Source organism: Salmo salar, chromosome ssa09, assembly GCF_905237065.1.
Source record: "Salmo salar chromosome ssa09, Ssal_v3.1, whole genome shotgun sequence".
Classification (NCBI taxonomy): Eukaryota; Metazoa; Chordata; class Actinopteri; order Salmoniformes; family Salmonidae; genus Salmo; species Salmo salar.
In genome coordinates, this window is record NC_059450.1 from 153,250,194 (window position 1) to 153,277,306 (window position 27,113).

Here is a 27,113-nt window from a genome sequence, read left to right on the forward strand (position 1 = left end):
TTGTTTTGTATGTTTGAAATGTTCTTGTCTGTATGTCTAAAACTGTACATGTCAACATGTTTACACAGGGCACAGCCGTAGAAGAGATCCAGGTCTCAGTCTGTTTTCCCTGTTAAAATAAAGATTTAAAAACAATTTTTAGAGAGGGGGAGAGTCATGTAGAGAGGGGGGGAGAGTCATGTAGAGAGGGGGAGAGTCATGTAGAAAGGGGGGGAGAGTCATGTAGAGAGGGGGGAGAGTCATGTAGAGAGGGGGGGAGAGTCATGTAGAGAGGGGGGGAGAGTCATGTAGAGAGGGGGGGAGAGTCATGTAGAGAGGGGGGAGAGTCATGTAGAGAGGGGGGAGAGTCATGTAGAGAGGGGGGGAGAGTCATGTAGAGAGGGGGGAGAGTCATGTAGAGAGGGGGGAGAGTCATGTAGAGAGGGGGGAGAGTCATGTAGAGAGGGGGGAGAGTCATGTAGAGAGGGGGAGAGTCATGTAGAGAGGGGGGAGAGTCATGTAGAGAGGGGGGAGAGTCATGTAGAGAGGGGGGAGAGTCATGTAGAGAGGGGGGAGAGTCATGTAGAGGGGGGAGAGTCATGTAGAGAGAGAGGGGGAGTCATGTAGAGTGGGGGAGTCATGTAGAGAGGGGGGAGAGTCATGTAGAGAGGGGGGGAGAGTCATGTAGAGAGGGGGGAGAGTCATGTAGAGAGGGGGGAGAGTCATGTAGAGAGGGGGGAAGAGTCATGTAGAGGGGGGGGAGTCATGTAGAGAGAGGGGGGGGAGTCATGTAGAGAGAGGGGGGAGAACATGTAGAGAGGGGGGAGAGTCATGTAGAGAGGGGGGGGAGTCATGTAGAGAGGGGGGAGAGTCATGTAGAGAGGGGGGAGAGTCATGTAGAGGGGGGAGAGTCATGTGAGAGTCATGTAGAGAGAGGGGGAGAGTCATGTAGAGAGGGGGGAGAGTCATATAGAGAGGGGGAGAGTCATGTAGAGGGGGGAGAGTCATGTAGAGAGGGGGGGAGAGTCATGTAGAGGGGGGGAGAGTCATGTAGAGAGGGGGGAGAGTCATGTAGAGAGGGGGGGAGAGTCATGTAGAGAGGGGGGGGAGTCATGTAGAGAGGGGGGGGAGAGTCATGTAGAGAGGGGGGGAGAGTCATGTAGAGAGGGGGGAGAGTCATGTAGAGAGGGGTGAAAGTCATGTAGAGAGAGGGGAGAGTCATGTAGAGAGGGGGGAGAGTCATGTAGAGAGGAGGGGAGAGTCATGTAGAGAGGAGGGGAAAGTCATGTAGAGAGGAGGGGAGAGTCATGTAGAGAGGGGGGAGAGTCATGTAGACAGAGGGGGGAGTCATGTAGAGGGGGAGAGTCATGTAGAGAGGGGGGAGAGTCCTGTAGAGAGGGGGGGAGAGTCCTGTAGAGAGGGGGGGAGAGTCCTGTAGAGAGGGGGGGAGAGTCCTGTAGAGAGGGGGGGAGAGTCCTGTAGAGAGGGGGGAGAGTCCTGTAGAGAGGGGGGGAGAGTCCTGTAGAGAGGGGGGAGAGTCCTGTAGAGAGGGGGGGAGTCATGTAGAGAGAGGGGGAGTCATGTAGAGAGAGGGGGGGAGTCATGTAGAGAGAGGGGGGGAGTCATGTAGAGAGAGGGGGAGAGTCATGTAGAGAGAGGGGGAGAGTCATGTAGAGAGAGGGGGGAGAGTCATGTAGAGAGAGGGGAGAGAGTCATGTAGAGAGAGGGGAGAGAGTCATGTAGAGAGGGGGGAGAGAGTCATGTAGAGAGAGAGGGAGAGTCATGTAGAGAGGGGGGGAGAGTCATGTAGAGAGGGGGGAGAGTCATGTAGAGGGGGGGGAGAGTCATGTAGAGAGGGGGGGAGAGTCATGTAGAGAGAGGGGGGGAATTCAAGTAGAGAGGGGGAGTCATGTAGAGAGAGGGGGAGAGTCATGTAGAGAGGGGGGGTCATGTAGAGGGGGGGTCATGTAGAGGGGGGGAGTCATGTAGAGAGAGGAGAGAGTCATGTAAGGGGGGGAAGTCATGTAGAGAGGGGGGAGAGTCATGTAGAGAGAGGGAGGAGACATGCAGAGAGAAAGGGAGGAGCCATGTAGAGAGAGGGAGGAGTCATGGCCTGATTTACACATATAGAAGTGGTCCTACTGGCTACCTGACCTGTGCACAAATGTAGACATAAATGTGCCCATTTGGGGATCTGATAGTATTTCTGATCGGCTTAACGCACCACCACTAACGACCTGTGGAGCTTCTCAAAGTCATGTTGTTTTCTTCACCTCAAACAGCGAGCAAACTAAGTCTGTTTTTACATCCATTGAGAATTACTATAGTTCCTCAAAATCTTTCCAGCGCTCTCCCTTTCGATGACCACTCAGCGTGAAAGGGAAAAATGTCATGTTCTGATCCAGTGGAAATGTCATAAAATAGGCCTACCTGATTACCTCTCATCAGTGCTTGACTTGGACCGAAATAGGTTCCGGTACTCATTTTGGGTGCTGGTACTGTTTATATTTAGGTGCAGGAGCTCCACAATACTTTAGAGATAATATTCTATAAGAGGAACAGGAACTCCACAATACTTTAGAGATAATATTCTATAAGAGGAACAGGAACTCTACAATACTTTAGAGATAATATTCTATAAGGAGGAACGGGAACTGTACAATACTGTAGAGATAATATTCTATAAGAGGAACAGGAGCTGAAGCAGTAGAACATGTGAGGTGTCGGTACTCAGCTGCGTTGAGCTCCTGCCAAAGTCAACCACTGCTTCTTATCACCTTGTGATAAATAACCTGCAGCTGTGTCTGTTCCGATCTCACTGGGGAAGGAAACTGAGGGCCCAGAATATTTTATACAACGTTGCAGGTTTGCTAGTGCAAGCTTCATGCCAGACAGAAGTTAATAGTTGATACAATGTTTCAAAAGGCTTCAGGCCTGACACAAGTTACTGTTTCAAGTTTGTTGCAGACAGGCCATGTGTAGCCAATGTGATTTATAATATATTTATTTTTATCAGGATATTTTCTACCTGCAATGTTTTTATTTGTTGGCTTTATGTAGGCTATTTTTACATAGTTGCCAATGGCAACAGAAGTTACTTTTTAAGTTATTTTTATTTAGATTTGGATAGAATTTTGATTAACCACATGACAATGACATTATAATAAATTAAATGAAACTGTTTCACAAATATTTGCATATGAAAACCATAACTGACAAGTAGATCGGTAGAAACGGTCAAATAAATTGACATTCCACATGAGAAAGTTTGCCGAATCATCATGTAGCTTATTACCGCCAACTTCAGGAGAGTAACGGCAGAATCTGTGAAAGCCAGCAGGAGAGGGAAGAGGATGGTCCGGACAGGTTAAGGATTTTTTCTTCTGGTTATCTTGATCTCTGGCTCCCTCTTGAGTCATTTGTCTTATTATATTAAACCGTAAGCTTAAAGCATCAAACAAGCTCAAAACATATATAGTTGATTTGATTAAAACACATAGTGTGTGTCTATATATGGAAAAATACATGTTTAAGAACAAACAACTTTCGGTTGACCAACATGTTTTTTGTCGGGGACAGCCCTAGTTCTCACACTGACCTCATACACCACAAGAACATCAACTACAATACCCACAATACCCCTTGCTCTAGCTAAGTCAAGCACACACACACACACACACACACACACACACACACACACACTGGACCTACTTCTTGCTGGCCTCACACACATCTGTGATGTTGGAGAAGAGGTGGTGGTGCTCGGTCTTGGTCATGGTGTCACTGAGCTCCGTTGAGTTCTGGAACATCCGGATCAGAACCTCCAGACTGTGGAGGTAGGAGTGTTCTGACGATATCAACTCAAATATGGCCTGACACAGAGAACGAGAGAGAGGGAGGGAGACAGAGAGAGAGAGAGGGAGGGAGACAGAGAGAGAGAGAGAGGGAGGGAGACAGAGAGAGAGAGAGAGAGACAGAGAGACAGAGAGAGAATGAGGGAGACAGAGAGACAGAGAGAGAGAGAGACAGAGAGAGAGAGAGAGAGAGAGAGAGAGAGAGAGAGAGAGAGAGAGAGAGAGAGAGAGAGAGAGAGGGAGACAGAGAGAGAGAGGGAGACAGAGAGACAGAGAGAGAGAGAGAGGGAGACAGAGAGAGAGAGAGAGAGAGAGAGAGAGAGAGAGAGAGAGAGAGAGGGAGGGAGACAGAGAGAGAGAGAGGGAGGGAGACAGAGAGAGAGAGAGGGAGGGAGGGAGACAGAGAGAGAGAGGGAGGGAGGGAGACAGAGAGAGAGAGAGGGAGGGAGGGAGACAGAGAGAGAGAGGGGGAGGGAGGGAGACAGAGAGAGAGAGGGGGAGGGAGGGAGACAGAGAGAGAGAGGAGGGAGGGAGGGAGACAGAGAGAGAGAGAGGGAGGGAGGGAGACAGAGAGAGAGAGGGAGGGAGGGAGACAGAGAGAGAGAGAGGGAGGGAGGGAGACAGAGAGAGAGAGAGGGAGGGAGGGAGACAGAGAGAGAGAGAGGGAGGGAGGGAGACAGAGAGAGAGAGAGGAGGGAGGGAGACAGAGAGAGAGAGAGGGAGGGAGACAGAGAGAGAGAGGGAGGGAGGGAGACAGAGAGAGAGAGAGGGAGGGAGACAGAGAGAGAGAGAGGGAGGGAGACAGAGAGAGAGAGAGGGAGGGAGACAGAGAGAGAGAGAGGGAGGGAGACAGAGAGAGAGAGAGAGGGAGGGAGACAGAGAGAGAGGGAGGGAGGGAGACAGAGAGAGAGGGAGGGAGGGAGACAGAGAGAGAGGGAGGGAGACGAGAGAGAGAGAGGGAGGGAGACAGAGAGAGAGAGGGAGGGAGACAGAGAGAGAGGGAGGGAGGGAGAGAGAGAGAGAGGGAGGGAGGGAGACAGAGAGAGAGGGAGGGAGGGAGACAGAGAGAGAGAGGGAGGGAGAGAGAGAGAGAGGGAGACAGAGAGAGAGAGAGGGAGGGAGACAGAGAGAGAGAGAGGGAGGGAGACAGAGAGAGAGAGAGGGAGGGAGACAGAGAGAGAGAGAGGGAGGGAGACAGAGAGAGAGAGAGGGAGGGAGACAGAGAGAGAGAGAGAGAGGGAGACAGAGAGAGAGAGAGGGAGGGAGACAGAGAGAGAGAGAGGGAGGAGACAGAGAGAGAGGGAGGGAGGCAGAGAGAGAGGGAGGGAGACAGAGAGAGAGAGGGAGGGAGACAGAGAGAGAGAGAGGGAGGGAGACAGAGAGAGAGAGGGAGGGAGACAGAGAAGGGAGAGAGAGAGGGAGGGAGACAGAGAGAGAGAGAGAGGGAGACAGAGAGAGAGGGAGGGAGACAGAGAGAGAGAGAGGGAGGGAGACAGAGAGAGAGAGAGGGAGGGAGGCAGAGGGAGACAGAGAGAGAGAGAGGGAGGGAGACAGAGAGAGAGAGAGGGAGGGAGACAGAGGGAGAGAGAGGGAGGGAGACAGAGAGAGAGAGAGGGAGGGAGACAGAGAGAGAGAGAGGGAGAGTAATCAGTAACGCAACTTTAAAAATACGTTACGTTACAAACTCTTAGACACATCCAGTAGAGAGAGAGAGACGTCCAACAAAACGTCCCGTGTGTATCCTCAGAACTGATACTCTCCCCAATAACCTCCTCAGCAGATCAGAACATGCAGACTTCCCACAGCAGGTTATGACTCAATATAAACGAAGTGGGTGTAAATGAAATTCATTCATGTACCTAACATCTGCGTGCTGTATTAATATCTCTGGCATGTCATTGGGCAATAACGCGTGTGCGAGGTGCAGGCTAGAAGATGTCATAGCGGGGCTCAAAGGCCAGCGGGCAACATTCAAGACAGAATTCAAATAAAACTTCCAATTTAAAAGGCCATATGTTAGTAAGGGGAAGACTGGTATGTTACGCCTCTGTACATTTTATCAAAACTCTGTCCTCTGTAGACATTTATTTGCTTAGACAGCCGTTCTATGAATTCATCTGTCCCTGACATATAAACTGGTTTATTTTGTCTATGGTCCATATTTTCTAGCCCTCCCCTTTAAGAAGGGTTTATTATTGCTGTGGAGAGGTTACAGGAAGAGGAGTTCAGGCTCCGTATATTACATTTCCCAGGGTGCTACAGTAAGTGACTTTTCTGTGTGTGTGTGTACACATTTCTAACCCTGTGGAGGCAGTCTGCTTTATCCTTTGTAGGAACTGTCCATGTTTGAAGGGAAAGGGTCACGCGCATACACACACACACAAACACACCCCATCTCTCACACACACACACTAAATAAGGCTGTTACCTCTTGTCTTTTCCGCTCCTCCTGGCTGAGCTTAATTCCACTCTTCTTTACCTGCAGGAAAAACACAGTTTAGAACATAGGTTTTAGTATCAACACGAGGAAGAACATCTCTAACAACACAAGTCTAATGGCTACATGCCACCACTTACACATAACCAGGTACATGCTGTGCCTTAAGGAATGAAAGGAATTGTTTAAGGTGAGGTAGACCTCTGTGTCCGTCAAGGTTGTCTCTATCTGTATCCATCACAGGTAGTCCCAACTCTCAGAGCTACGGGTCCGCTTTTAGAGAAATGATAGCTACTGTGTGTTCAGCCTAACTCTCAGAGCTAGGGGCCCACTGTGGCAGCACACACACATTATGTCTGTCAGTGAAAGGGGCAAGACAGTCACACAAACAATGTTCATGAGTCCACTAACTGTAACAAAGGGAGTAGTTATCATACCAGACCTGTACGAGCTGAGTAAAGACCTGTAGGAGCTGAATAAAGACCTGTAAGAGCTGAATAAAGACCTGTAGGAGCTGAGTAAAGACCTGTCGGAGCTGAATAAAGACCTGTAAGAGCTGAATAAAGACCTGTGGGAGCTGAATAAAGACCTGTCGGAGCTGAATAAAGACCTGTAAGAGCTGAGTAAAGACCTGTAGGAGCTGAGTAAAGACCTGTCGGAGCTGAATAAAGACCTGTAAGAGCTGAATAAAGACCTGTCGGAGCTGAATAAAGACCTGTCGGAGCTGAATAAAGACCTGTAGGAGCTGAATAAAGACCTGTAGGAGCTGAATAAAGACCTGTAGGAGCTGAATAAAGACCTGTAGGAGCTGAATAAAGACCTGTAGGAGCTGAGTAAAGACCTGTAGGAGCTGAATAAAGACCTGTCGGAGCTGAATAAAGACCTGTCGGAGCTGAATAAAGACCTGTCGGAGCTGAATAAAGACCTGTTGGAGCTGAATAAAGACCTGTAGGAGCTGAGTAAAGACCTGTAAGAGCTGAATAAAGACCTGTTGGAGCTGAATAAAGACCTGTAAGAGCTGAATAAAGACCTGTAAGAGCTGAATAAAGACCTGTAAGAGCTGAATAAAGACCTGTAAGAGCTGAATAAAGACCTGTAAGAGCTGAATAAAGACCTGTAGGAGCTGAATAAAGACCTGTCGGAGCTGAATAAAGACCTGTTGGAGCTGAATAAAGACCTGTAAGAGCTGAATAAAGACCTGTAAGAGCTGAATAAAGACCTGTAAGAGCTGAATAAAGACCTGTAGGAGCTGAGTAAAGACCTGTAAGAGCTGAATAAAGACCTGTTGGAGCTGAATAAAGACCTGTAGGAGCTGAATAAAGACCTGTAAGAGCTGAATAAAGACCTGTAAGAGCTGAATAAAGACCTGTAAGAGCTGAAGTAAGACCCCAGACTTATAAGAGCTGACCACAGTCTACGTTTAGAGAGAGAAAGGTTCTCATTGGGGAAGTCTGGGAGTGTGCACAGGATAGTTTAGGTGCACGTGTGTGGGTGTGTGTGTGTGTGTGTGTGTGTGTGTGTGTGTGTGTGTGTGTGTGTGTGTGTGTGTGTGTGTGACCCTAAGCAAGATGTGAGTGTTGCAGCTCATGGTTATCTACTAACATAACTTAAGCTCACCCATTGTAATTCCCACCGTTAGCGCAGTAAAAGGTCAGATGATTTCTTGGACACTTTTAGGACCAGATGTGCCTTGTCGCAATGCTAAAAACATCGACAAGCCCTACTCAGTGGCCGAATCTACCAGCGGCAATGGAGCATTCACGACCCATCCCCCGGGTTCATCTGGTGGGCGGAGATACCTGGCCAGTTCTCTCTGAGTATGAACATCGACTGTCGCAACATGAATGGAAACAATTCCAGACTCATGGAGAAAAAGCCTAGACACTAAAGTTCTCCAGGAGAAAACCATCTTTGTCTCTTCCGGAGATCCAGGGAAATGGAATAGAGTGGCGGCTATTCTGAATAGAACTTTCTACAGGAAAGCCATCTGTTCCTCAGAACATCGGAACGGGAGACCCTCTGGTGCTCCACTCCTGAAAGATGTTGTACGGATCCTGAGAAAGTTGCCTACAATCTTGGAATGCCCAGCGGAGGTGACCGTGACCTCCCTCGCTGACTGGATCAAGAAGCAGCTGTGCGTTATAAATCGGGATTCCATTCAACCATCACTTGTAGCAGTGGGACTCAACACGAAAGAGAACAGAGAAAGGTATGCAGGGAGAAATTGGCATACCAATTGCAACATCATTATTCTGACCAACAGCGCATACCCCAGAACCCTGGTCATACGTGTAATTGTAACAGTGTAGGTTCCGTCCCTCTCTTCGCCCCAACCTGGGCACGAACCAGGGACCCTTGCACACATCAACAACTGACACCCCACGAAGCATCGTTACCCATCGCGCCACAAAAGCCACGGCCCTTGCAATGCAAGGGGAAACCCTACTTCAAGTCTCAGAGCGAGTGACGTCACTGATTGAAACGCTATTAGCGCGCACCACCGCTAACTAACTAGTCATTTCACATCGGTTACACTCACCCCCCCTTTGACCTCCTCCTTTTCCGCAGCAACCAATGATCCGGGTCAACAGCATCAGTGTAACAGTGTAGGTTCCGTCCCTCTCTTCGCCCCAACCCGGGCTCGAACCAGGGACCCTTGCACACATCAACAACTGACACCCACGAAGCATCGTTACCCATCGCGCCACAAAAGTCGCGGCCCTTGCAACGCAAGGGGAACAACCACTTCAGGTCTCAGAGCGAGTGACGTCACCGATTGAAACGCTATTAGCGCGCACCACCGCTAACTAACTAGCCATTTCACATCGGTTACATAATGTTGCTGGCGAGTGGGGGAGGGGAGACGACAAATTGAGGAGCTTGTCCATGAGTATTCAACCACGCTTGATGTGATTGACGTTTCCCCTCTGCCTGTGGTCATGAAGCTAGAAGCTGTGAGAAAGGTGACCCTGGTAAAGATTCAACATCTGCCTGCCAATGTGCCTCTCCCACAGAAGGTTCTGAGGGAAATGAATAACAAACCTGTTCAAGAGGTGAGAAAGTGTCTATGCTTCAACACACCACACGTGATGTTGTCTTCCTGAGCCAAAGAGAGGGGTGTTTAGGTGTCCAGAATGTTGAGTGGATTTACACTGCTACCAGACTGAATCATCTGTTGAACATGCTCAACAGTGACAATGTGACAGTCAGGGAGTTAGTCAGAGCCTCCCTTCTTCTGGACCTACGAAGGAGGAAGGTTCCGCTGGCCAGGGACACTGAGGATAACTTCTTGGGCTTCAGGACGAAGGCCAATGGAAAATTAGATACACTCGTGCTACGGGCTTTGGAGTCTATAAAACAGGAGCTACCTGGAGCACTTCCTGTTAATACCTAACAACACACAGTCCTCCTTCATCGTCCCCAAGCAGCATGCCACTCCTCCATACAGCCACCATCATCGTCCCCAAGCACCATGCCACTCCTCCATACAGCCACCATCATCGTCCCCAAGCACCATGCCACTCCTCCAAACAGCCACCATCATCGTCCCCAAGCACCATGCCACTCCTCCATACAGCCACCATCATCGTCCCCAAGCACCATGCCACTCCTCCATACAGCCACCATCATCGTCCCCAAGCACCATGCCACTCCTCCATACAGCCACCATCATCGTCCCCAAGCACCATGCCACTCCTCCAAACAGCCACCATCATCGTCCCCAAGCACCATGCCACTCCTCCATACAGCCACCATCATCGTCCCCAAGCACCATGCCACTCCTCCATACAGCCACCATCATCGTCCCCAAGCACCATGCCACTCCTCCAAACAGCCACCATCATCGTCCCCAAGCACCATGCCACTCCTCCATACAGCCACCATCATCGTCCCCAAGCACCATGCCACTCCTCCAAACAGCCACCATCATCGTCCCCAAGCACCATGCCACTCCTCCAAACAGCCACCATCATCGTCCCCAAGCACCATGCCACTCCTCCAAACAGCCACCATCATCGTCCCCAAGCAGCATGCCACTCCTCCATACAGCCACCATCATCGTCCCCAAGCACCATGCCACTCCTCCATACAGCCACCATCATCGTCCCCAAGCACCATGCCACTCCTCCATACAGCCACCATCATCGTCCCCAAGCACCATGCCACTCCTCCATACAGCCACCATCATCGTCCCCAAGCACCATGCCACTCCTCCATACAGCCACCATCATCGTCCCCAAGCACCATGCCACTCCTCCTTATCAGCCATGATCATATGTAGCACCATCTACTCCTCCTTACGTCCAGCCATGATGATATTTACCAATGCACTCCTCCATACAGCCATGATCATCGTCCCCAAGCACCATGCACTCCTCCTTACCCAGCCATGATGATGTCTACCAATCTCACTGCTCCTTAGTCCCAGCCATGATGATATTTACCAATCATCTGCCACTCCTCCATACAGCCACCATCATCGTCCCCAAGCACCATGCCACTCCTCCATACAGCCACCATCATCGTCCCCAAGCACCATGCCACTCCTCCATACAGCCACCATACAAACAACCTTAAAACTCCTGTCCAACTCCAACTGATAACAGGAAGTGATCTCTCTGCTCCTTAGTCCCAGCCATGATGATATTTACCAATCTCTCTGCTCCTTAGTCCCAGCCATGATGATATTTACCAATCTCTCTGCTCCTTAGTCCCAGCCATGATGATATTTACCAATCTCTCTGCTCCTTAGTCCCAGCCATGATGATATTTACCAATCTCTCTGCTCCTTAGTCCCAGCCATGATGATATTTACCAATCTCTCTGCTCCTTAGTCCCAGCCATGATGATATTTACCAATCTCTCTGCTCCTTAGTCCCAGCCATGATGATATTTACCAATCTCTCTGCTCCTTAGTCCCAGCCATGATGATATTTACCAATCTCTCTGCTCCTTAGTCCCAGCCATGATGATATTTACCAATCTCTCTGCTCCTTAGTCCCAGCCATGATGATATTTACCAATCTCTCTGCTCCTTAGTCCCAGCCATGAAGATATTTACCAATCTCTCTGCTCCTTAGTCCCAGCCATGAAGATATTTACCAATCTCTCTGCTCCTTAGTCCCAGCCATGATGATATTTACCAATCTCTCTGCTCCTTAGTCCCAGCCATGATGATATTTACCAATCTCTCTGCTCCTTAGTCCCAGCCATGATGATATTTACCAATCTCTCTGCTCCTTAGTCCCAGCCATGATGATATTTACCAATCTCTCTGCTCCTTAGTCCCAGCCATGATGATATTTACCAATCTCTCTGCTCCTTAGTCCCAGCCATGATGATATTTACCAATCTCTCTGCTCCTTAGTCCCAGCCATGATGATATTTACCAATCTCTCTGCTCCTTAGTCCCAGCCATGATGATATTTACCAATCTCTCTGCTCCTTAGTCCCAGCCATGATGATATTTACCAATCTCTCTGCTCCTTAGTCCCAGCCATGATGATATTTACCAATCTCTCTGCTCCTTAGTCCCAGCCATGATGATATTTACCAATCTCTCTGCTCCTTAGTCCCAGCCATGATGATATTTACCAATCTCTCTGCTCCTTAGTCCCAGCCATGATGATATTTACCCCTCTCTGCTCCTTAGTCCCAGCCATGAAGATATTTACCAAGGAGACCTTTGCAACCAGAGACTAGGGTTGACACTATACCAGCATGGTGATACTACCATACCTGATTTTCCATGGAAAAAAGGAAAACACAAAGTGGGTCTAAATCTTTGGTTGTTTAAAACCTGCTGTATGTAACAGTGTGATATAGTTTGGAAAATAAACATATTTCTGGGTGACAACAGCGGCTGTTTGTTTCTGACATCAGGACTGTTTTCTTCAGGAAATGTAGTCTGCTTCATGTTTTGTCCTTGTCATGAAACCTCTGAGTTTCACGATACCGGTATTGTAACAACCCTAATGGAGACCTTTGCAAACACATCCACACTTGGGACACACACACAAAGGAGTCATCTTTGTGTTGCTGACAGGTTGGGACAATATCAGTGTCCTCAACGACCTCCTCCTGGGCCAGCAGATGTTCAAAACACACACACACACACACACACACACACACACACACACACACACACACACACACACACACACACACACACACACACACACATGCCAAAAGCTTGCCAAGCTTGTTTCAATTTGCAAGACAAATTCCCTTTAAGGGCAATCAACTTCTATTTATCTACTGCATCTATGGACTCGCATGTCTTTAGTGTCCTAGTAAACACCTTCCTGCCACGGCAACTGAACTTCGCCCTGCTTTTGTAGTTTCCCTGAGAACACAGAGAGACAGGCGTAACTGTGACAACCGAAACTCGTTTTTCAGTCAATAGGGATTGCTTGGGGTAAGAGGTTGGCTGTAGGCATCCCTCCCCTGTCCTATCCTTAACCAGGGAGGGGGTTAAACCTCTCATCCAAGAGTATGGTGTCAACACTCTTAGATATACCACTTCCTCCTGTCCCTACTGTTACTGGAAACTAGAGACTTCCAGGAAACGGAGAACAGTCCTACCCTACAGATGTTACTGGAAACTAGAGATTCCAGGAAACAGAGAACAGTCCTACCCTACAGATATTACTGGAAACTAGAGACTTCCAGGAAACAGAGAACAGTCCTACCCTACAGATGTTACTGGAAACTAGAGATTCCAGGAAACAGAGAACAGTCCTACCCTACAGATGTTACTGGAAACTAGAGACTTCCAGGAAACAGAGAACAGTCCTACCCTACAGATGTTACTGGAAACTAGAGACTTCCAGGAAACAGAGAACAGTCCTACCCTACAGATGTTACTGGAAACTAGAGATTCCAGGAAACAGAGAACAGTCCTACCCTACAGATGTTACTGGAAACTAGAGATTCCAGGAAACAGAGAACAGTCCTACCCTACAGATGTTACTGGAAACTAGAGACTTCCAGGAAACAGAGAACAGTCCTACGCTACAGATGTTACTGGAAACTAGAGATTCCAGGAAACAGATAATAGTCTGACCCTACAGATGTTACTGGTAACTTTATTGTGCAGACGCTCTTATCCAGAGAGACATATATTTTCATATTAGAGCACATATATTTTCATATTAGTTCGTACCTGTCACCCATGGGAATCGAACCCACAAACCTGGTGTTGATATCTTATAAATATTAAGTTAACTTTCTAAAATGTACTAAATGCTCTGCAGTTCTGCATTTGGTTTGTTAACTTCTATGGGCTACGTGGGACGCTAGCGTCAGCCAGTGAAATATCAGGGCGGCAAATTCAAAACAACAAAAATCTCACAATTCAAATTTCTCAAACATACGACTATTTTACACCATTTTAAAGATACACTTGTCCTTAATGTAACCACATTGTCCCGTTTCAAAAAGGCTTTACAGCGAAAGCAAAACATTAGATTATGTTAGGAGAGTACATAGACAAAAATAACCACACAGCCATTTTCTAAGCAAGGATATATGTCACAAAAAACCAAAACACAGCTAAATGAAGCACTAACCTTTGACGATCTTCATCAGATGACACTCCTAGGACATCATGTTACACAATACATGTATGTTTTGTTCGATAAAGTTCATATTTATATCCAAAAACAGCATTTTACATTGGCGCGTGATGTTCAGAAAACGTATTCCCACCAAAACCACCGGTGAATGTGCACATCAATTTACATAAATATTCATCATAAACTTTGACAAAATATAGAACAATTATTTAAAGAATTATAGATTGACTACTCCTGGATGCAACCTCTGTGTCAGATTTTAAAATAGCTTTACGGAGAAAGCACATTTTTCAATATTCTGAGTACATAGCTCGCCATCACAGCAAGCTATACAGACACCCGCCAAGTTCGGGGTCACCTAAACTCAGAATTAGTATTATAAATATTCTCTTACCTTTGCTGACCTTCGTCAGAATGCACTCCCAAGACTGCTACTTCCACAAGAAATGTTGTTTTGGTTCGAAATAATCCATATTTACGTCCAAATACCTCCGTTATGTTCGTGCGTTCAGAGCACTATCCAATGGCATAACGCGCGAGCGCGGTACCAGAGACGAAAGTCAAAATGTTCCATTACCGTACTTAGAAGCATGTCAAACATTGTTTAAAATCAATCTTTATGGTATTTTTATGTAAAATTGTGATAATATTCCAACCGGATAATAGCATATTCATTCAAGGAGAAAAAGAAGGAACAGCGTGCTCGCGGGACCGCGCATATCCAATCCCTTTGTCCTCAGGCAGTCCACTCAGTGACTGAGCTCCTATTATCTGCCCAGTAACAGGAGAATGCCTTAAGAACTTTCTGAAGGCTTTTGACAGCCAATGGAAGCCTTAGGAAGTGCAACGTGACCCCACAGAAACTGTAGTTTCGATAGAGATCCAAAAGAAGAACTACAATTCTCAAACTTTCCACTTCCTGGTTGGGTTTTTCTCAGGTTTTTGCCTGCCATATGAGTTCTGTTATACTCAGAGACACCATTCAAATAGTTTTAGAAACTTCAGAGTGTTTTCTATCCACATCTACTAATAATATGCATATTCTAGTTTCTGAGCCAGAGTAGTAACCAGTTTAATTTGGGTATGTTTTTCCATTCGGCCGTGAAAATACTGCCCCTTATACCTTAAGAAGTTAATTTAGTATCTAGTTAGCTATCTAGTACTATAAACCACTACAGCCTTCCCTGTTCACAGTGGAAACAGCTAAACATCTAACTACTATAAACCACTACAGCCTTCCCTGTTCACAGTGTGAACATCTAACTACTATAAACCACTACAGCCTTCCCTGTTCACAGTGTGAACATCTAACTACTATAAACCACTACAGCCTTCCCTGTTCACAGTGTGAACATCTAACTACTATAAACCACTACAGCCTTCCCTGTTCACAGTGTGAACATCTAACTACTATAAACCACTACAGCCTTCCCTGTTCACAGTGTGAACATCTAACTACTATAAACCACTACAGCCTTCCCTGTTCACAGTGTGAACATCTAACTACTATAAACCACTACAGCCTTCCCTGTTCACAGTGTAAACATCTAACTACTATAAACCACTACAGCCTTCCCTGTTCACAGTGTGAACATCTAACTACTATAAACCACTACAGCCTTCCCTGTTCACAGTGTAAACATCTAACTACTATAAACCACTACAGCCTTCCCTGTTCACAGTGTGAACATCTAACTACTATAAACCACTACAGCCTTCCCTGTTCACAGTGTGAACATCTAACTACCATAAACCACTACAGCCTTCCCTGTTCACAGTGGAAACATCTAACTACTATAAACCACTACAGCCTTCCCTGTTCACAGTGTGAACATCTAACTACCATAAACCACTACAGCCTTCCCTGTTCACAGTGTAAACATCTAACTACTATAAACCACTACAGCCTTCCCTGTTCACAGTGTGAACATCTAACTACCATAAACCACTACAGCCTTCCCTGTTCACAGTGGAAACATCTAACTACTATAAACCACTACAGCCTTCCCTGTTCACAGTGTGAACATCTAACTACCATAAACCACTACAGCCTTCCCTGTTCACAGTGTAAACATCTAACTACTATAAACCACTACAGCCTTCCCTGTTCACAGTGTGAACATCTAACTACTATAAACCACTACAGCCTTCCCTGTTCACAGTGTGAACATCTAACTACTATAAACCACTACAGCCTTCCCTGTTCACAGTGTGAACATCTAACTACTATAAACAACTACAGCCTTCCCTGTTCACAGTGTAAACATCTAACTACCATAAACCACTACAGCCTTCCCTGTTCACAGTGTGAACATCTAACTACTATAAACCACTACAGCCTTCCCTGTTCACAGTGTGAACATCTAACTACTATAAACCACTACAGCCGTAGCGTTTTTATAGTAGGACAGGACAGGACAGGCCAGGCCAGGGACAGGACAGGGACAGGGACAGGGACAGGACAGGATAGGGACAGATTAGTGGTATTGTCTACCTCTTTATCCTCCTTTACCTCCCCTCCTCTCTTTTCTACACGCTGGAAACAACTGGATAAGTGTGAATATCTCTATCAGAACTAAGTGTCCTCTACTGTCTGCAGAGCAACATCAGAAACAAGGGTTCTCCGGTAACATCTCTATCTCTCTCGTCAGTTTAATTTCCTTCCATGTCCTGCTCCTCCCCTCTAAAAGTATCTGTCTCCATGTGTATCTGTGCATATCTCTCTCCCTCCCTCCGTCTCCCTGACATACCATCTTAAGCAGCTCCAGATAAGAGTAAACATCAACACCTAAGTGGGAAAACAGCCCTGCCTCCCTCCTCCGTTCTCTCCCTCCCTCCATCCTACCATCCTGGGCCCACACTGCATTACATGATGTCATAATCGGAGTGGCCACGCTGCTCTCTAGGGGAAACATATTTCACATTCTTCCATTGAGAAGACTCCCTGGTGATTACCAGCAGGCTGGCGCCGTGCCGGCTGGTGCTCTTAGTCTGCTGGCCCAGATCTCCCTGCTCTCTCCCCCTCCCCCTTCACTCCTCTCTCCCCCTCCCCCTTCACTCCTCTCTCCCCCTCCCCCCTCTCTCCCCCTCCCCCTTCCCCGCTCTCCCCCTTCACTCCTCTCTCCCCCTCCCCCTTCACTCCTCTCTCCCCCTCCCCTTCCCCGCTCTCCCCCTTCACTCCTCTCTCCCCCTCCCCCTTCACTCCTCTCTCCCCCTCCCCTTCCCCGCTCTCCCCCTTCACTCCTCTCTCCCCTCCCCCTTCACTCCTCTCTCCCCTCCCCCTTCCCCGCTCTCCCCCTTCACTCCTCTCTCCCCCTCCCCTTCACTCCTCTCTCCCCCTCCCCCCATTTTCCTTCTTTCTCGTCCCATCTTTGTATTTTCTCTCTCTCGCCCCCCCCACAGACAGACAGGCAGACAGACAGGCAGAGACAGACAGGCAGACAGAGAGAGACAGGCAGAGACAGACAGAGACACAGTGTAAGGACTGCAGCCAGATCAGATGGGACAACATCCTGGCCAGCACTGGCATTCCATCTCCCAACCAGACACTGTGTGTCTCTGTACTGTATGTGCAGACAGGCACCGCACCACTGTGTCTGTGTGTGTGTGAATGTGTGTGTGTGTGAATGTGTGTCTCACCACACTGAGTTGGCTCCAGGAGGTGCGTATGGGTCTGTACTGCACCACGATGCCGTCGTCAGGTTTGGGCTCTCTGGACTGGTCCTCATCAGAGTCATTGTGAAGAGCTTTCTCCTGGTAGTTCTGATACAGTTCCTCCTCTGGATCAAACCACAGAGAGACAGACAGGTTGGATCACACCACAGAGAGACAGACAGGTTGGATCAAACCACAGAGAGACAGACAGGTTGGATCACACCACAGAGAGACAGACAGGTTGGATCACACCACAGAGAGACAGACAGGTTGGATCACACCACAGAGAGACAGACAGGTTGGATCACACCACAGAGAGACAGACAGGTTGGATCACACCACAGAGAGACAGACAGGTTGGATCACACCACAGAGAGACAGACAGGTTGGATCACACCACAGAGAGACAGACAGGTTGGATCACACCACAGAGAGACAGACAGGTTGGATCACACCACAGAGAGACAGACAGGTTGGATCAAACCACAGAGAGACAGACAGGTTGGATCAAACCACAGAGAGACAGACAGGTTGGATCACACCACAGAGAGACAGACAGGTTGGATCAAACCACAGAGAGACAGACAGGTTGGATCACACCACAGAGAGACAGACAGGTTGGATCACACCACAGAGAGACAGACAGGTTGGATCAAACCACAGAGAGACAGACAGGTTGGATCAAACCACAGAGAGACAGACAGGTTGGATCAAACCACAGAGAGACAGACAGGTTGGATCACACCACAGAGAGACAGACAGGTTGGATCACACCACAGAGAGACAGACAGGTTGGATCACACCACAGAGAGACAGACAGGTTGGATCACACCACAGAGAGACAGACAGGTTGGATCACACCACAGAGAGACAGACAGGTTGGATCACACCACAGAGAGACAGACAGGTTGGATCACACCACAGAGAGACAGACAGGTTGGATCACACCACAGAGAGACAGACAGGTTGGATCACACCACAGAGAGACAGACAGGTTGGATCACACCACAGAGAGACAGACAGGTTGGATCACACCACAGAGAGACAGACAGGTTGGATCACACCACAGAGAGACAGACAGGTTGGATCACACCACAGAGAGACAGACAGGTTGGATCAAACCACAGAGAGACAGACAGGTTGGATCAAACCACAGAGAGACAGACAGGTTGGATCACACCACAGAGAGACAGACAGGTTGGATCAAACCACAGAGAGACAGACAGGTTGGATCACACCACAGAGAGACAGACAGGTTGGATCACACCACAGAGAGACAGACAGGTTGGATCAAACCACAGAGAGACAGACAGGTTGGATCAAACCACAGAGAGACAGACAGGTTGGATCAAACCACAGAGAGACAGACAGGTTGGATCACACCACAGAGAGACAGACAGGTTGGATCACACCACAGAGAGACAGACAGGTTGGATCACACCACAGAGAGACAGACAGGTTGGATCACACCACAGAGAGACAGACAGGTTGGATCACACCACAGAGAGACAGACAGGTTGGATCACACCACAGAGAGACAGACAGGTTGGATCACACCACAGAGAGACAGACAGGTTGGATCACACCACAGACAGACAGACAGGTTGGATCACACCACAGAGAGACAGACAGGTTGGGTCACACCACAGAGAGACAGACAGGTTGGATCACACCACAGAGAGACAGACAGGTTGGATCACACCACAGAGAGACAGACAGGTTGGATCACACCACAGAGAGACAGACAGGTTGGGTCACACCACAGAGAGACAGACAGGTTGGATCACACCACAGAGAGACAGACAGGTTGGATCACACCACAGAGAGACAGACAGGTTGGGTCACACCACAGAGAGACAGACAGGTTGGATCACACCACAGAGAGACAGACAGGTTGGATCAAACCACAGAGAGACAGACAGGTTGGGTCACACCACAGAGAGACAGACAGGTTGGATCAAACCACAGAGACAGACAGGTTGGATCAAACCACAGACAGGTTGAATCACACCACAGACAGACAGACAAGTTGAGGGTGGATCACACCACAGACAGACAGACAGACAGACAGACAGACAGACAGACAGACAGACAGACAGACAGACAGACAGACAGACAGACAGACAGACAGACAGGTTGAGGGCGCATCACAATAGAACAGTCCCCATTGAGGACAAGACCTTAAACATGTGGATAGAACATGACAGTGATGAGGAGTTGATATCCACGATGGACACAGAGACACTCACCTTCCCTGTCAAAAGTCCTCTGTGTGACCAGTCCTGGCTTCTTATCAGGTCTCTGAGAGACGAGAAGACATTTCAACTATTAACAACAGGCCTAGGATCAGCTCTCCCTGACCCAGACTTATATTACCATTATGAACTGAGAAATAAGACCGTCACTAGATCAGTTATTGTGAGCATAGTCATCACAATATCCTAAATGATGCTTTATTAGCCAAATCTGGTTATGAATGACATTATTGTACCACGTTGGTTACCTTAACAACGTCCACCCGTCTCCACACACACCTGTCACATTCTAAATGACGGGTGGTAGAAGGTCCCCTGTCACCTGCTGTTGACCCCTGACCTCTGCACTGACCTGTCAACCTGACCCCGCCTAATTAAAGAGCAGTGGACTGGAGTGTGTGTGTGTTTGTGTGTGTGTTGCAATCATTAGCCTGACTTCAACACAAGCTCCTCCCGACAATGTTCCAAAGTCAAGCTAGCTGTGGACTTTGGTCCTGACGTGAACTTCAGGAGAGCAGTTAATCAAACATGAATCCATCAGGCAGATGGGTGGTAGTAAACTGTGGTAAACTGTAGTAAACTGTAGTAAACTGTACAGTGTAACTGCAAGGTAACAGACAGTAATATCCAGGTACATGGGGCAAAGCAAGGAGAGAACGGTATCATGACAATTTCCTGGAAAATAATACATCTGTTCCTACCTTGTTCTTCTTCCCAGGGCTGGTAGGTGTCTCCTTGACTTCCTGTAGTCCTTTGAGTACAGACTGAGACAGACAATGAGACTTGGGGTCTACAGGTTGGGATAGGCGGTGAGATTTGGGGTCTACAGACGGTACTTCCATTTCCACTCCACTCACCACTGCTCTCCTGTACGAGGTAGACCTCAACCCTCTCTTCAGACTCCCAGGGCTCTCATCCTGGTCTGTCCCCTCTCCCCCTCCGTCCGTGGAGAAGAATGTTCCAGTCTCCACCATACTGAGTGCTCGTAGGGCCCGCTTGGTAGGATCCAGGCCCAGCAGACCCTGGCTCTGTACCCCAGCAGGAGAGGCCTTGCTCAGGGACGCCAGCCCTTTGGGGATCAGCTGCTGTGTGCCCATCTTCAGGGCAGCTGCACTGTGGGTGCTGAGGACAATGGAGGGAGGAGGAGAGAGGGAGGGGGAAGACATGTCAGCAGGGGAGGGGCTGCGGGGTGTGGGGGGGTCAGAAGGGGTGGAGGTGGAGGTGAGGGAGGAGATACTGCAGGTGGAGCTGTGAGATGGGGTAGGGGTGTGGAGACTAGGGGGAGAAGGGCTGGGGTTAGGGGGAGAGGGGCTGGGGTTAGGGGGAGAGGGGACAGGGGTTAAGGGGTGGTAGGAAGAAGGGGGGGTCTGGTTGTGGTGGTGGTTGTTATTGGGGGTGGCAGGGGGAGAGGGGTGATTGGAGGAGGCAGGGTCCGGCAGTGAGGAACTTGTTCCAAATACTATCTGGTCTCTGTGAGAGGTGAGGGTGAACGGGCTGGAGAGTCGCTTCAGGGCATCCCGTGGCCGCTTGTCTGACCACACCTTCTCCTTGTTAGCGATTTTACCAACACTCCCACCATGGTACGCCTTATTGTCCAATGACGAAAACTTGTCCTCCGACTTGAACTTGGACAGAGAGAAACGTCCTTTGGCCAGATGTCCAATGCTAATACTCCTGACAACCCGTGTTCTCCTGGTGGGTTGGTTGAGAACGTGCTTCAGAATGACCGTCCCTCCTCCCGGCGTAGCCACCAGTGTCTCTGCAGGCTGGCTCAGGGTAAAGCTGCACTTACTGTCCTCTACGGGGAAGTCAGTCATGTGGAGTCTGTCTATCTGGTAGCTGAGGGGCCGGGCCTTTGGCTGGCTGGGGCCAGTGTGATTGGCTGAGTGCCGCTTCCACAGCGGGCTGATGTTATTGTTGGACAGATCCACTTCGTTCCCGCCCTCCATGGCGCATCAATCACGATTGTCTTTTGTTTCTCACTGCGGAGCTGGAGTCTCGTCTGACACGACTGGTCACTGTGCAAACATCCCAACCCCACAGAGAACTGCAATAATGCCTGGATGTAAACACAGAGAGAGATCAATCAAAAACAAAGCAAGAGGGGGAGCAGAGTAAGTCCTTATTATTCATTGGTTAGGGCTGTCTGTGAGGTCACGAGTTTGGCCATTCTGCCTTCTCCCTGCAGTTCTCAGTCACTCTGCCTTCTCCCTACAGTTCTCAGTCACTCTGCCTTCTCCCTACAGTTCTCAGTCACTCTGCCTTCTCCCTGCAGTTCTCAGTCACTCTGCCTTCTCCCTGCAGTTCTCAGTCACTCTGCCTTCTCCCTGCAGTTCTCAGTCACTCTGCCTTCTCCGTGCAGTTCTCAGTCACTCTGCCTTCTCCCTGCAGTTCTCAGTCACTCTGCCTTCTCCCTGCAGTTCTCAGTCACTCTGCCTTCTCCCTGCAGTTCTCAGTCACTCTGCCTTCTCCCTGCAGTTCTCAGTCACTCTGCCTTCTCCCTACAGTTCTCAGTCACTCTGCCTTCTCCCTACAGTTCTCAGTCACTCTGCCTTCTCCCTGCAGTTCTCAGTCACTCTGCCTTCTCCCTGCAGTTCTCAGTCACTCTGCCTTCTCCCTACAGTTCTCAGTCACTCTGCCTTCTCCCTGCAGTTCTCAGTCACTCTGCCTTCTCCCTGCAGTTCTCAGTCACTCTGCCTTCTCCCTACAGTTCTCAGTCACTCTGCCTTCTCCCTGCAGTTCTCAGTCACTCTGCCTTCTCCCTACAGTTCTCAGTCACTCTGCCTTCTCCCTACAGTTCTCAGTCACTCTGCCTTCTCCCTACAGTTCTCAGTCACTCTGCCTTCTCCCTACAGTTCTCAGTCACTCTGCCTTCTCCCTACAGTTCTCAGTCACTCTGCCTTCTCCCTACAGTTCTCAGTCACTCTGCCTTCTCCCTACAGTTCTCAGTCACTCTGCCTTCTCCCTACAGTTCTCAGTCACTCTGCCTTCTCCCTGCAGTTCTCAGTCACTCTGCCTTCTCCCTACAGTTCTCAGTCACTCTGCCTTCTCCCTACAGTTCTCAGTCACTCTGCCTTCTCCCTACAGTTCTCAGTCACTCTGCCTTCTCCCTACAGTTCTCAGTCACTCTGCCTTCTCCCTGCAGTTCTCAGTCACTCTGCCTTCTCCCTACAGTTCTGAGTCACTCTGCCTTCTCCCTACAGTTCTCAGTCACTCTGCCTTCTCCCTGCAGTTCTCAGTCACTCTGCCTTCTCCCTACAGTTCTCAGTCACTCTGCCTTCTCCCTACAGTTCTCAGTCACTCTGCCTTCTCCCTACAGTTCTCAGTCACTCTGCCTTCTCCCTGCAGTTCTCAGTCACTCTGCCTTCTCCCTACAGTTCTCAGTCACTCTGCCTTCTCCCTACAGTTCTCAGTCACTCTGCCTTCTCCCTGCAGTTCTCAGTCACTCTGCCTTCTCCCTACAGTTCTCAGTCACTCTGCCTTCTCCCTACAGTTCTCAGTCACTCTGCCTTCTCCCTACAGTTCTCAGTCACTCTGCCTTCTCCCTAGCAGTTCTCAGTCACTCTGCCTTCTCCCTGCAGTTCTCAGTCACTCTGCCTTCTCCCTAGCAGTTCTCAGTCACTCTGCCTTCTCCCTGCAGTTCTCAGTCACTCTGCCTTCTCCCTACAGTTCTCAGTCACTCTGCCTTCTCCCTACAGTTCTCAGTCACTCTGCCTTCTCCCTAGCAGTTCTCAGTCACTCTGCCTTCTCCCTACAGTTCTCAGTCACTCTGCCTTCTCCCTACAGTTCTCAGTCACTCTGCCTTCTCCCTGCAGTTCTCAGTCACTCTGCCTTCTCCCTACAGTTCTCAGTCACTCTGCCTTCTCCCTGCAGTTCTCAGTCACTCTGCCTTCTCCCTGCAGTTCTCAGTCACTCTGCCTTCTCCCTACAGTTCTCAGTCACTCTGCCTTCTCCCTGCAGTTCTCAGGCATTTAGCTCTGCCCACAACTGCCTCATGTAAACTACAATCCCAACGCTGTTTAAACGTTTAGAAACGTCAATAATCATCGCTTGGAATATGGTTTTCAAAACATATGGCCCTTATCTTTCATCAGCGAGAAAGAATCCTTCAAATGAAAAAGATACACTAACTGTAGCAGTTACAGATCCATACAGCTATGGAGCCTCCATCCTGCTAAACTACACTGTAGCAGTTACAGATCCATATAGCTATGGAGCCTCCATCCTACTAAACTACACTGTAGCAGTTACAGATCCATACAGCTATGGAGCCTCCATCCTATTAAACTACACTGTAGCAGTTACAGATCCATACAGCTATGGAGCCTCCATCCTACTAAACTACACTGTAGCAGTTACAGATCCATACAGCTATGGAGCCTCCATCCTGCTAAACTACACTGTAGCAGTTATAGATCCATATAGCTATGGAGCCTCCATCCTACTAAACTACACTGTAGCAGTTACAGATCCATACAGCTATGGAGTCTACATCCTACTAAACTACACTGTAGCAGTTACAGATCCATATAGCTATGGAGCCTCCATCCTACTAAACTACACTGTAGCAGTTACAGATCCATACAGCTATGGAGTCTACATCGTACTAAACTACACTGTAGCAGTTACAGATCCATACTGCTATGGAGCCTCCATCCTACTAAACTACACTGTAGCAGTTACAGATCCATACAGCTATGGAGCCTCCATCCTATTAAACTACACTGTAGCAGTTACAGATCCATACAGCTATGGAGCCTCCATCCTACTAAACTACACTGTAGCAGTTACAGATCCATACAGCTATGGAGCCTCCATCCTGCTAAACTACACTGTAGCAGTTACAGATCCATACAGCTATAGGGCCTCCATCCTACTAAACTACACTGTAGCAGTTACAGATCCATACAGCTATGGAGCCTTCATCCTACTAAACTACACTGTAGCAGTTACAGATCCATACAGCTATGGAGCCTCCATCCTGCTAAACTACACTGTAGCAGTTACAGATCCATACAGCTATGGAGCCTCCATCCTACTAAACTACACTGTAGCAGTTACAGATCCATACAGCTATGGAGTCTACATCCTACTAAACTACACTGTAGCAGTTACAGATCCATATAGCTATGGAGCCTCCATCCTGCTAAACTACACTGTAGCAGTTACAGATCCATATAGCTATGGAGCCTCCATCCTACTAAACTACACTGTAGCAGTTACAGATCCATACAGCTATGGAGTCTCCATCCTACTAAACTACACTGTAGCAGTTACAGATCCATACAGCTATGGAGCCTCCATCCTACTAAACTACACTGTAGCAGTTACAGATCCATACAGCTATGGAGCCTCCATCCTACTAAACTACACTGTAGCAGTTACAGATCCATACAGCTATGGAGCCTCCATCCTACTAAACTACACTGTAGCAGTTACAGATCCATACAGCTATAGGGCCTCCATCCTGCTAAACTACACTGTAGCAGTTACAGATCCATACAGCTATGGAGCCTCCATCCTATTAAACTACACTGTAGCAGTTACAGATCCATACAGCTATGGAGTCTCCATCCTACTAAACTACACTGTAGCAGTTACAGATCCATACAGCTATGGAGCCTCCATCCTACTAAACTACACTGTAGCAGTTACAGATCCATACAGCTATGGAGCCTCCATCCTACTAAACTACACTGTAGCAGTTACAGATCCATACAGCTATGGAGTCTACATCCTACTGAACTACACTGTAGCAGTTACAGATCCACTACATATCCGTGTTATGCTTGAGTTATGATCACACATCTGTTTGGTGCATGATACATAGCTCATTAGCACAGGTGATCGATCGCCTCGTCTTCCATCTGTTTTCCATGAACAAGCGCTGTAACATCGATATATGGTCGTGTGGGAACACTAACCCTAAAACGTGTCAAGGTGTGTATCAATTTAATAACCCTTTGTTAAATATATATATTTTTTTTATGAAAATGATTTTTCGCTGATATGCTTCCAGAACAGTAGTGCAAGACATGCATGTAAATATTCATAGCGTTGGGAGATTGGACCAAAACCGGCCTTCGTCTAATGATTCTTAGTGAAATGGACCTTAAAGTCATGATCAAGACCTGGGTCGATCCTTCACCACTGCACCAATAGCCTAGTACCATGAATAGTACTGGAGCACAACAGATCTCTGATACAGTAGAGGATCACTGCCTGACAGTGACAGACAGGCATGCAGACAGCGGAGGAACGTTTACCCTAAATGAGAAACCTCGAAATGAGTTAAGGTTAAAAGCTATGCAGCAGAACATGTTCAGACAACACATGTGAATGTTGTCTATGCAGAGAAGTAGACTGGCTATTGTACCCACAGAAAGAGGGGGAAACAGTTCCCACGGAGAGCGTAGTCTTCTATTAACCCGTGAGGGACAAGCGAGACTTTACCTTTCTACTGGCTCGTCATGGTCCCTGTGTCCTGCACTTCTCAATAGACCAGGCAGCGTTTTCTTGTTGTTTGACAGCTTATTTATGCTTGAGGTAAACTATTCCTTTGTGCAAAAAGAGTTGTTTTATCGGTAATCCGGGGACCGTCGGCTGTTTTCACAATATCTCGAAGTCGTGTATTTAGTTGTGTACTATCGGAGTGATCAGGAGGACTGAGCGCTGGGACAGAGAGATGAGGAAGAGGAGGGGGGAGTGCTGAATGCCAAGCAGCACACAAGCCATCCCAAGTTCACCTGACGTCATGTGCACTACAACTCGACCCAGTTGGACTTGTAAACTAAAGAAAAGGGAAGCTATTAACATTTCTAAGGGGAAAGAAAACGTCCTAAATAATGTAGGAATATTTAGTCAACAAAATCACAGCGTCCATAAGGAGAAAAAATGATTTACATTTGGGGACAAGTTTGTAAAGTGAAGTGTGGGATTTAGTTGACAATGTATAAATGTTCAGTGATTTAGCGCCACCCTGTGGTTCTATAGAGTACAGCCACAGTGGACTACAAGAAGTCTAGAATAGAACGCTTGTTCCATGTGTTTCTACTAATACATAAGTACAAAACTATGCCTACACAGATTCCAATGACAGTGGTAACTCAAGACTTCTGAGTGATACATTTTAGAAAATCTTATCCAATATGTTTTATTTTATTTTAAATACAGTAGGCTAAACCTACATTAGCTCTGGAGAATCCAAGGTGTCTCACAGCCTGTCCCTGACTTGGGTTCTCAGCTGATGGTATGGAGGACAGGACTGTCTCCGTGTGAACTACAATCCCCACGCTCTGTTTTAACGGTTAAAATGTTATTGATCTTCGCTAACGATACTGATTTGTAAACCTTTGAA

The 27,113-nt window shown here is 48.1% G+C and overlaps 1 protein-coding gene across 3 annotated transcripts in view; it reads right to left on the reverse strand.

Annotated features, from left to right (window-relative positions):
- LOC106613293 (rho guanine nucleotide exchange factor 26) overlaps window positions 1-26,485 on the reverse strand; it is an 84,135-nt gene extending 57,650 nt beyond the window's left edge. The window contains exons 1-7 of one of the 3 annotated variants that reach the window (XM_014215381.2): window positions 26,210-26,485; window positions 20,614-21,815; window positions 20,458-20,520; window positions 19,751-19,802; window positions 17,487-17,626; window positions 6,262-6,312; window positions 3,691-3,851 (exon numbers count right to left, since the gene is read on the reverse strand). In XM_014215381.2, the coding sequence (XP_014070856.2) occupies window positions 3,691-3,851; window positions 6,262-6,312; window positions 17,487-17,626; window positions 19,751-19,802; window positions 20,458-20,520; window positions 20,614-21,705 (1,559 nt within the window). In that variant the 5' untranslated portion in view covers window positions 21,706-21,815; window positions 26,210-26,485. Of the gene's footprint in view, window positions 1-3,690; window positions 3,852-6,261; window positions 6,313-17,486; window positions 17,627-19,750; window positions 19,803-20,457; window positions 21,816-26,209 lie in introns of all 3 variants that reach the window. The other 2 variants (XM_045724840.1, XM_045724841.1) reach the window with 2 other exon arrangements.
- Window positions 26,486-27,113: the final 628 nt, after the last annotated feature.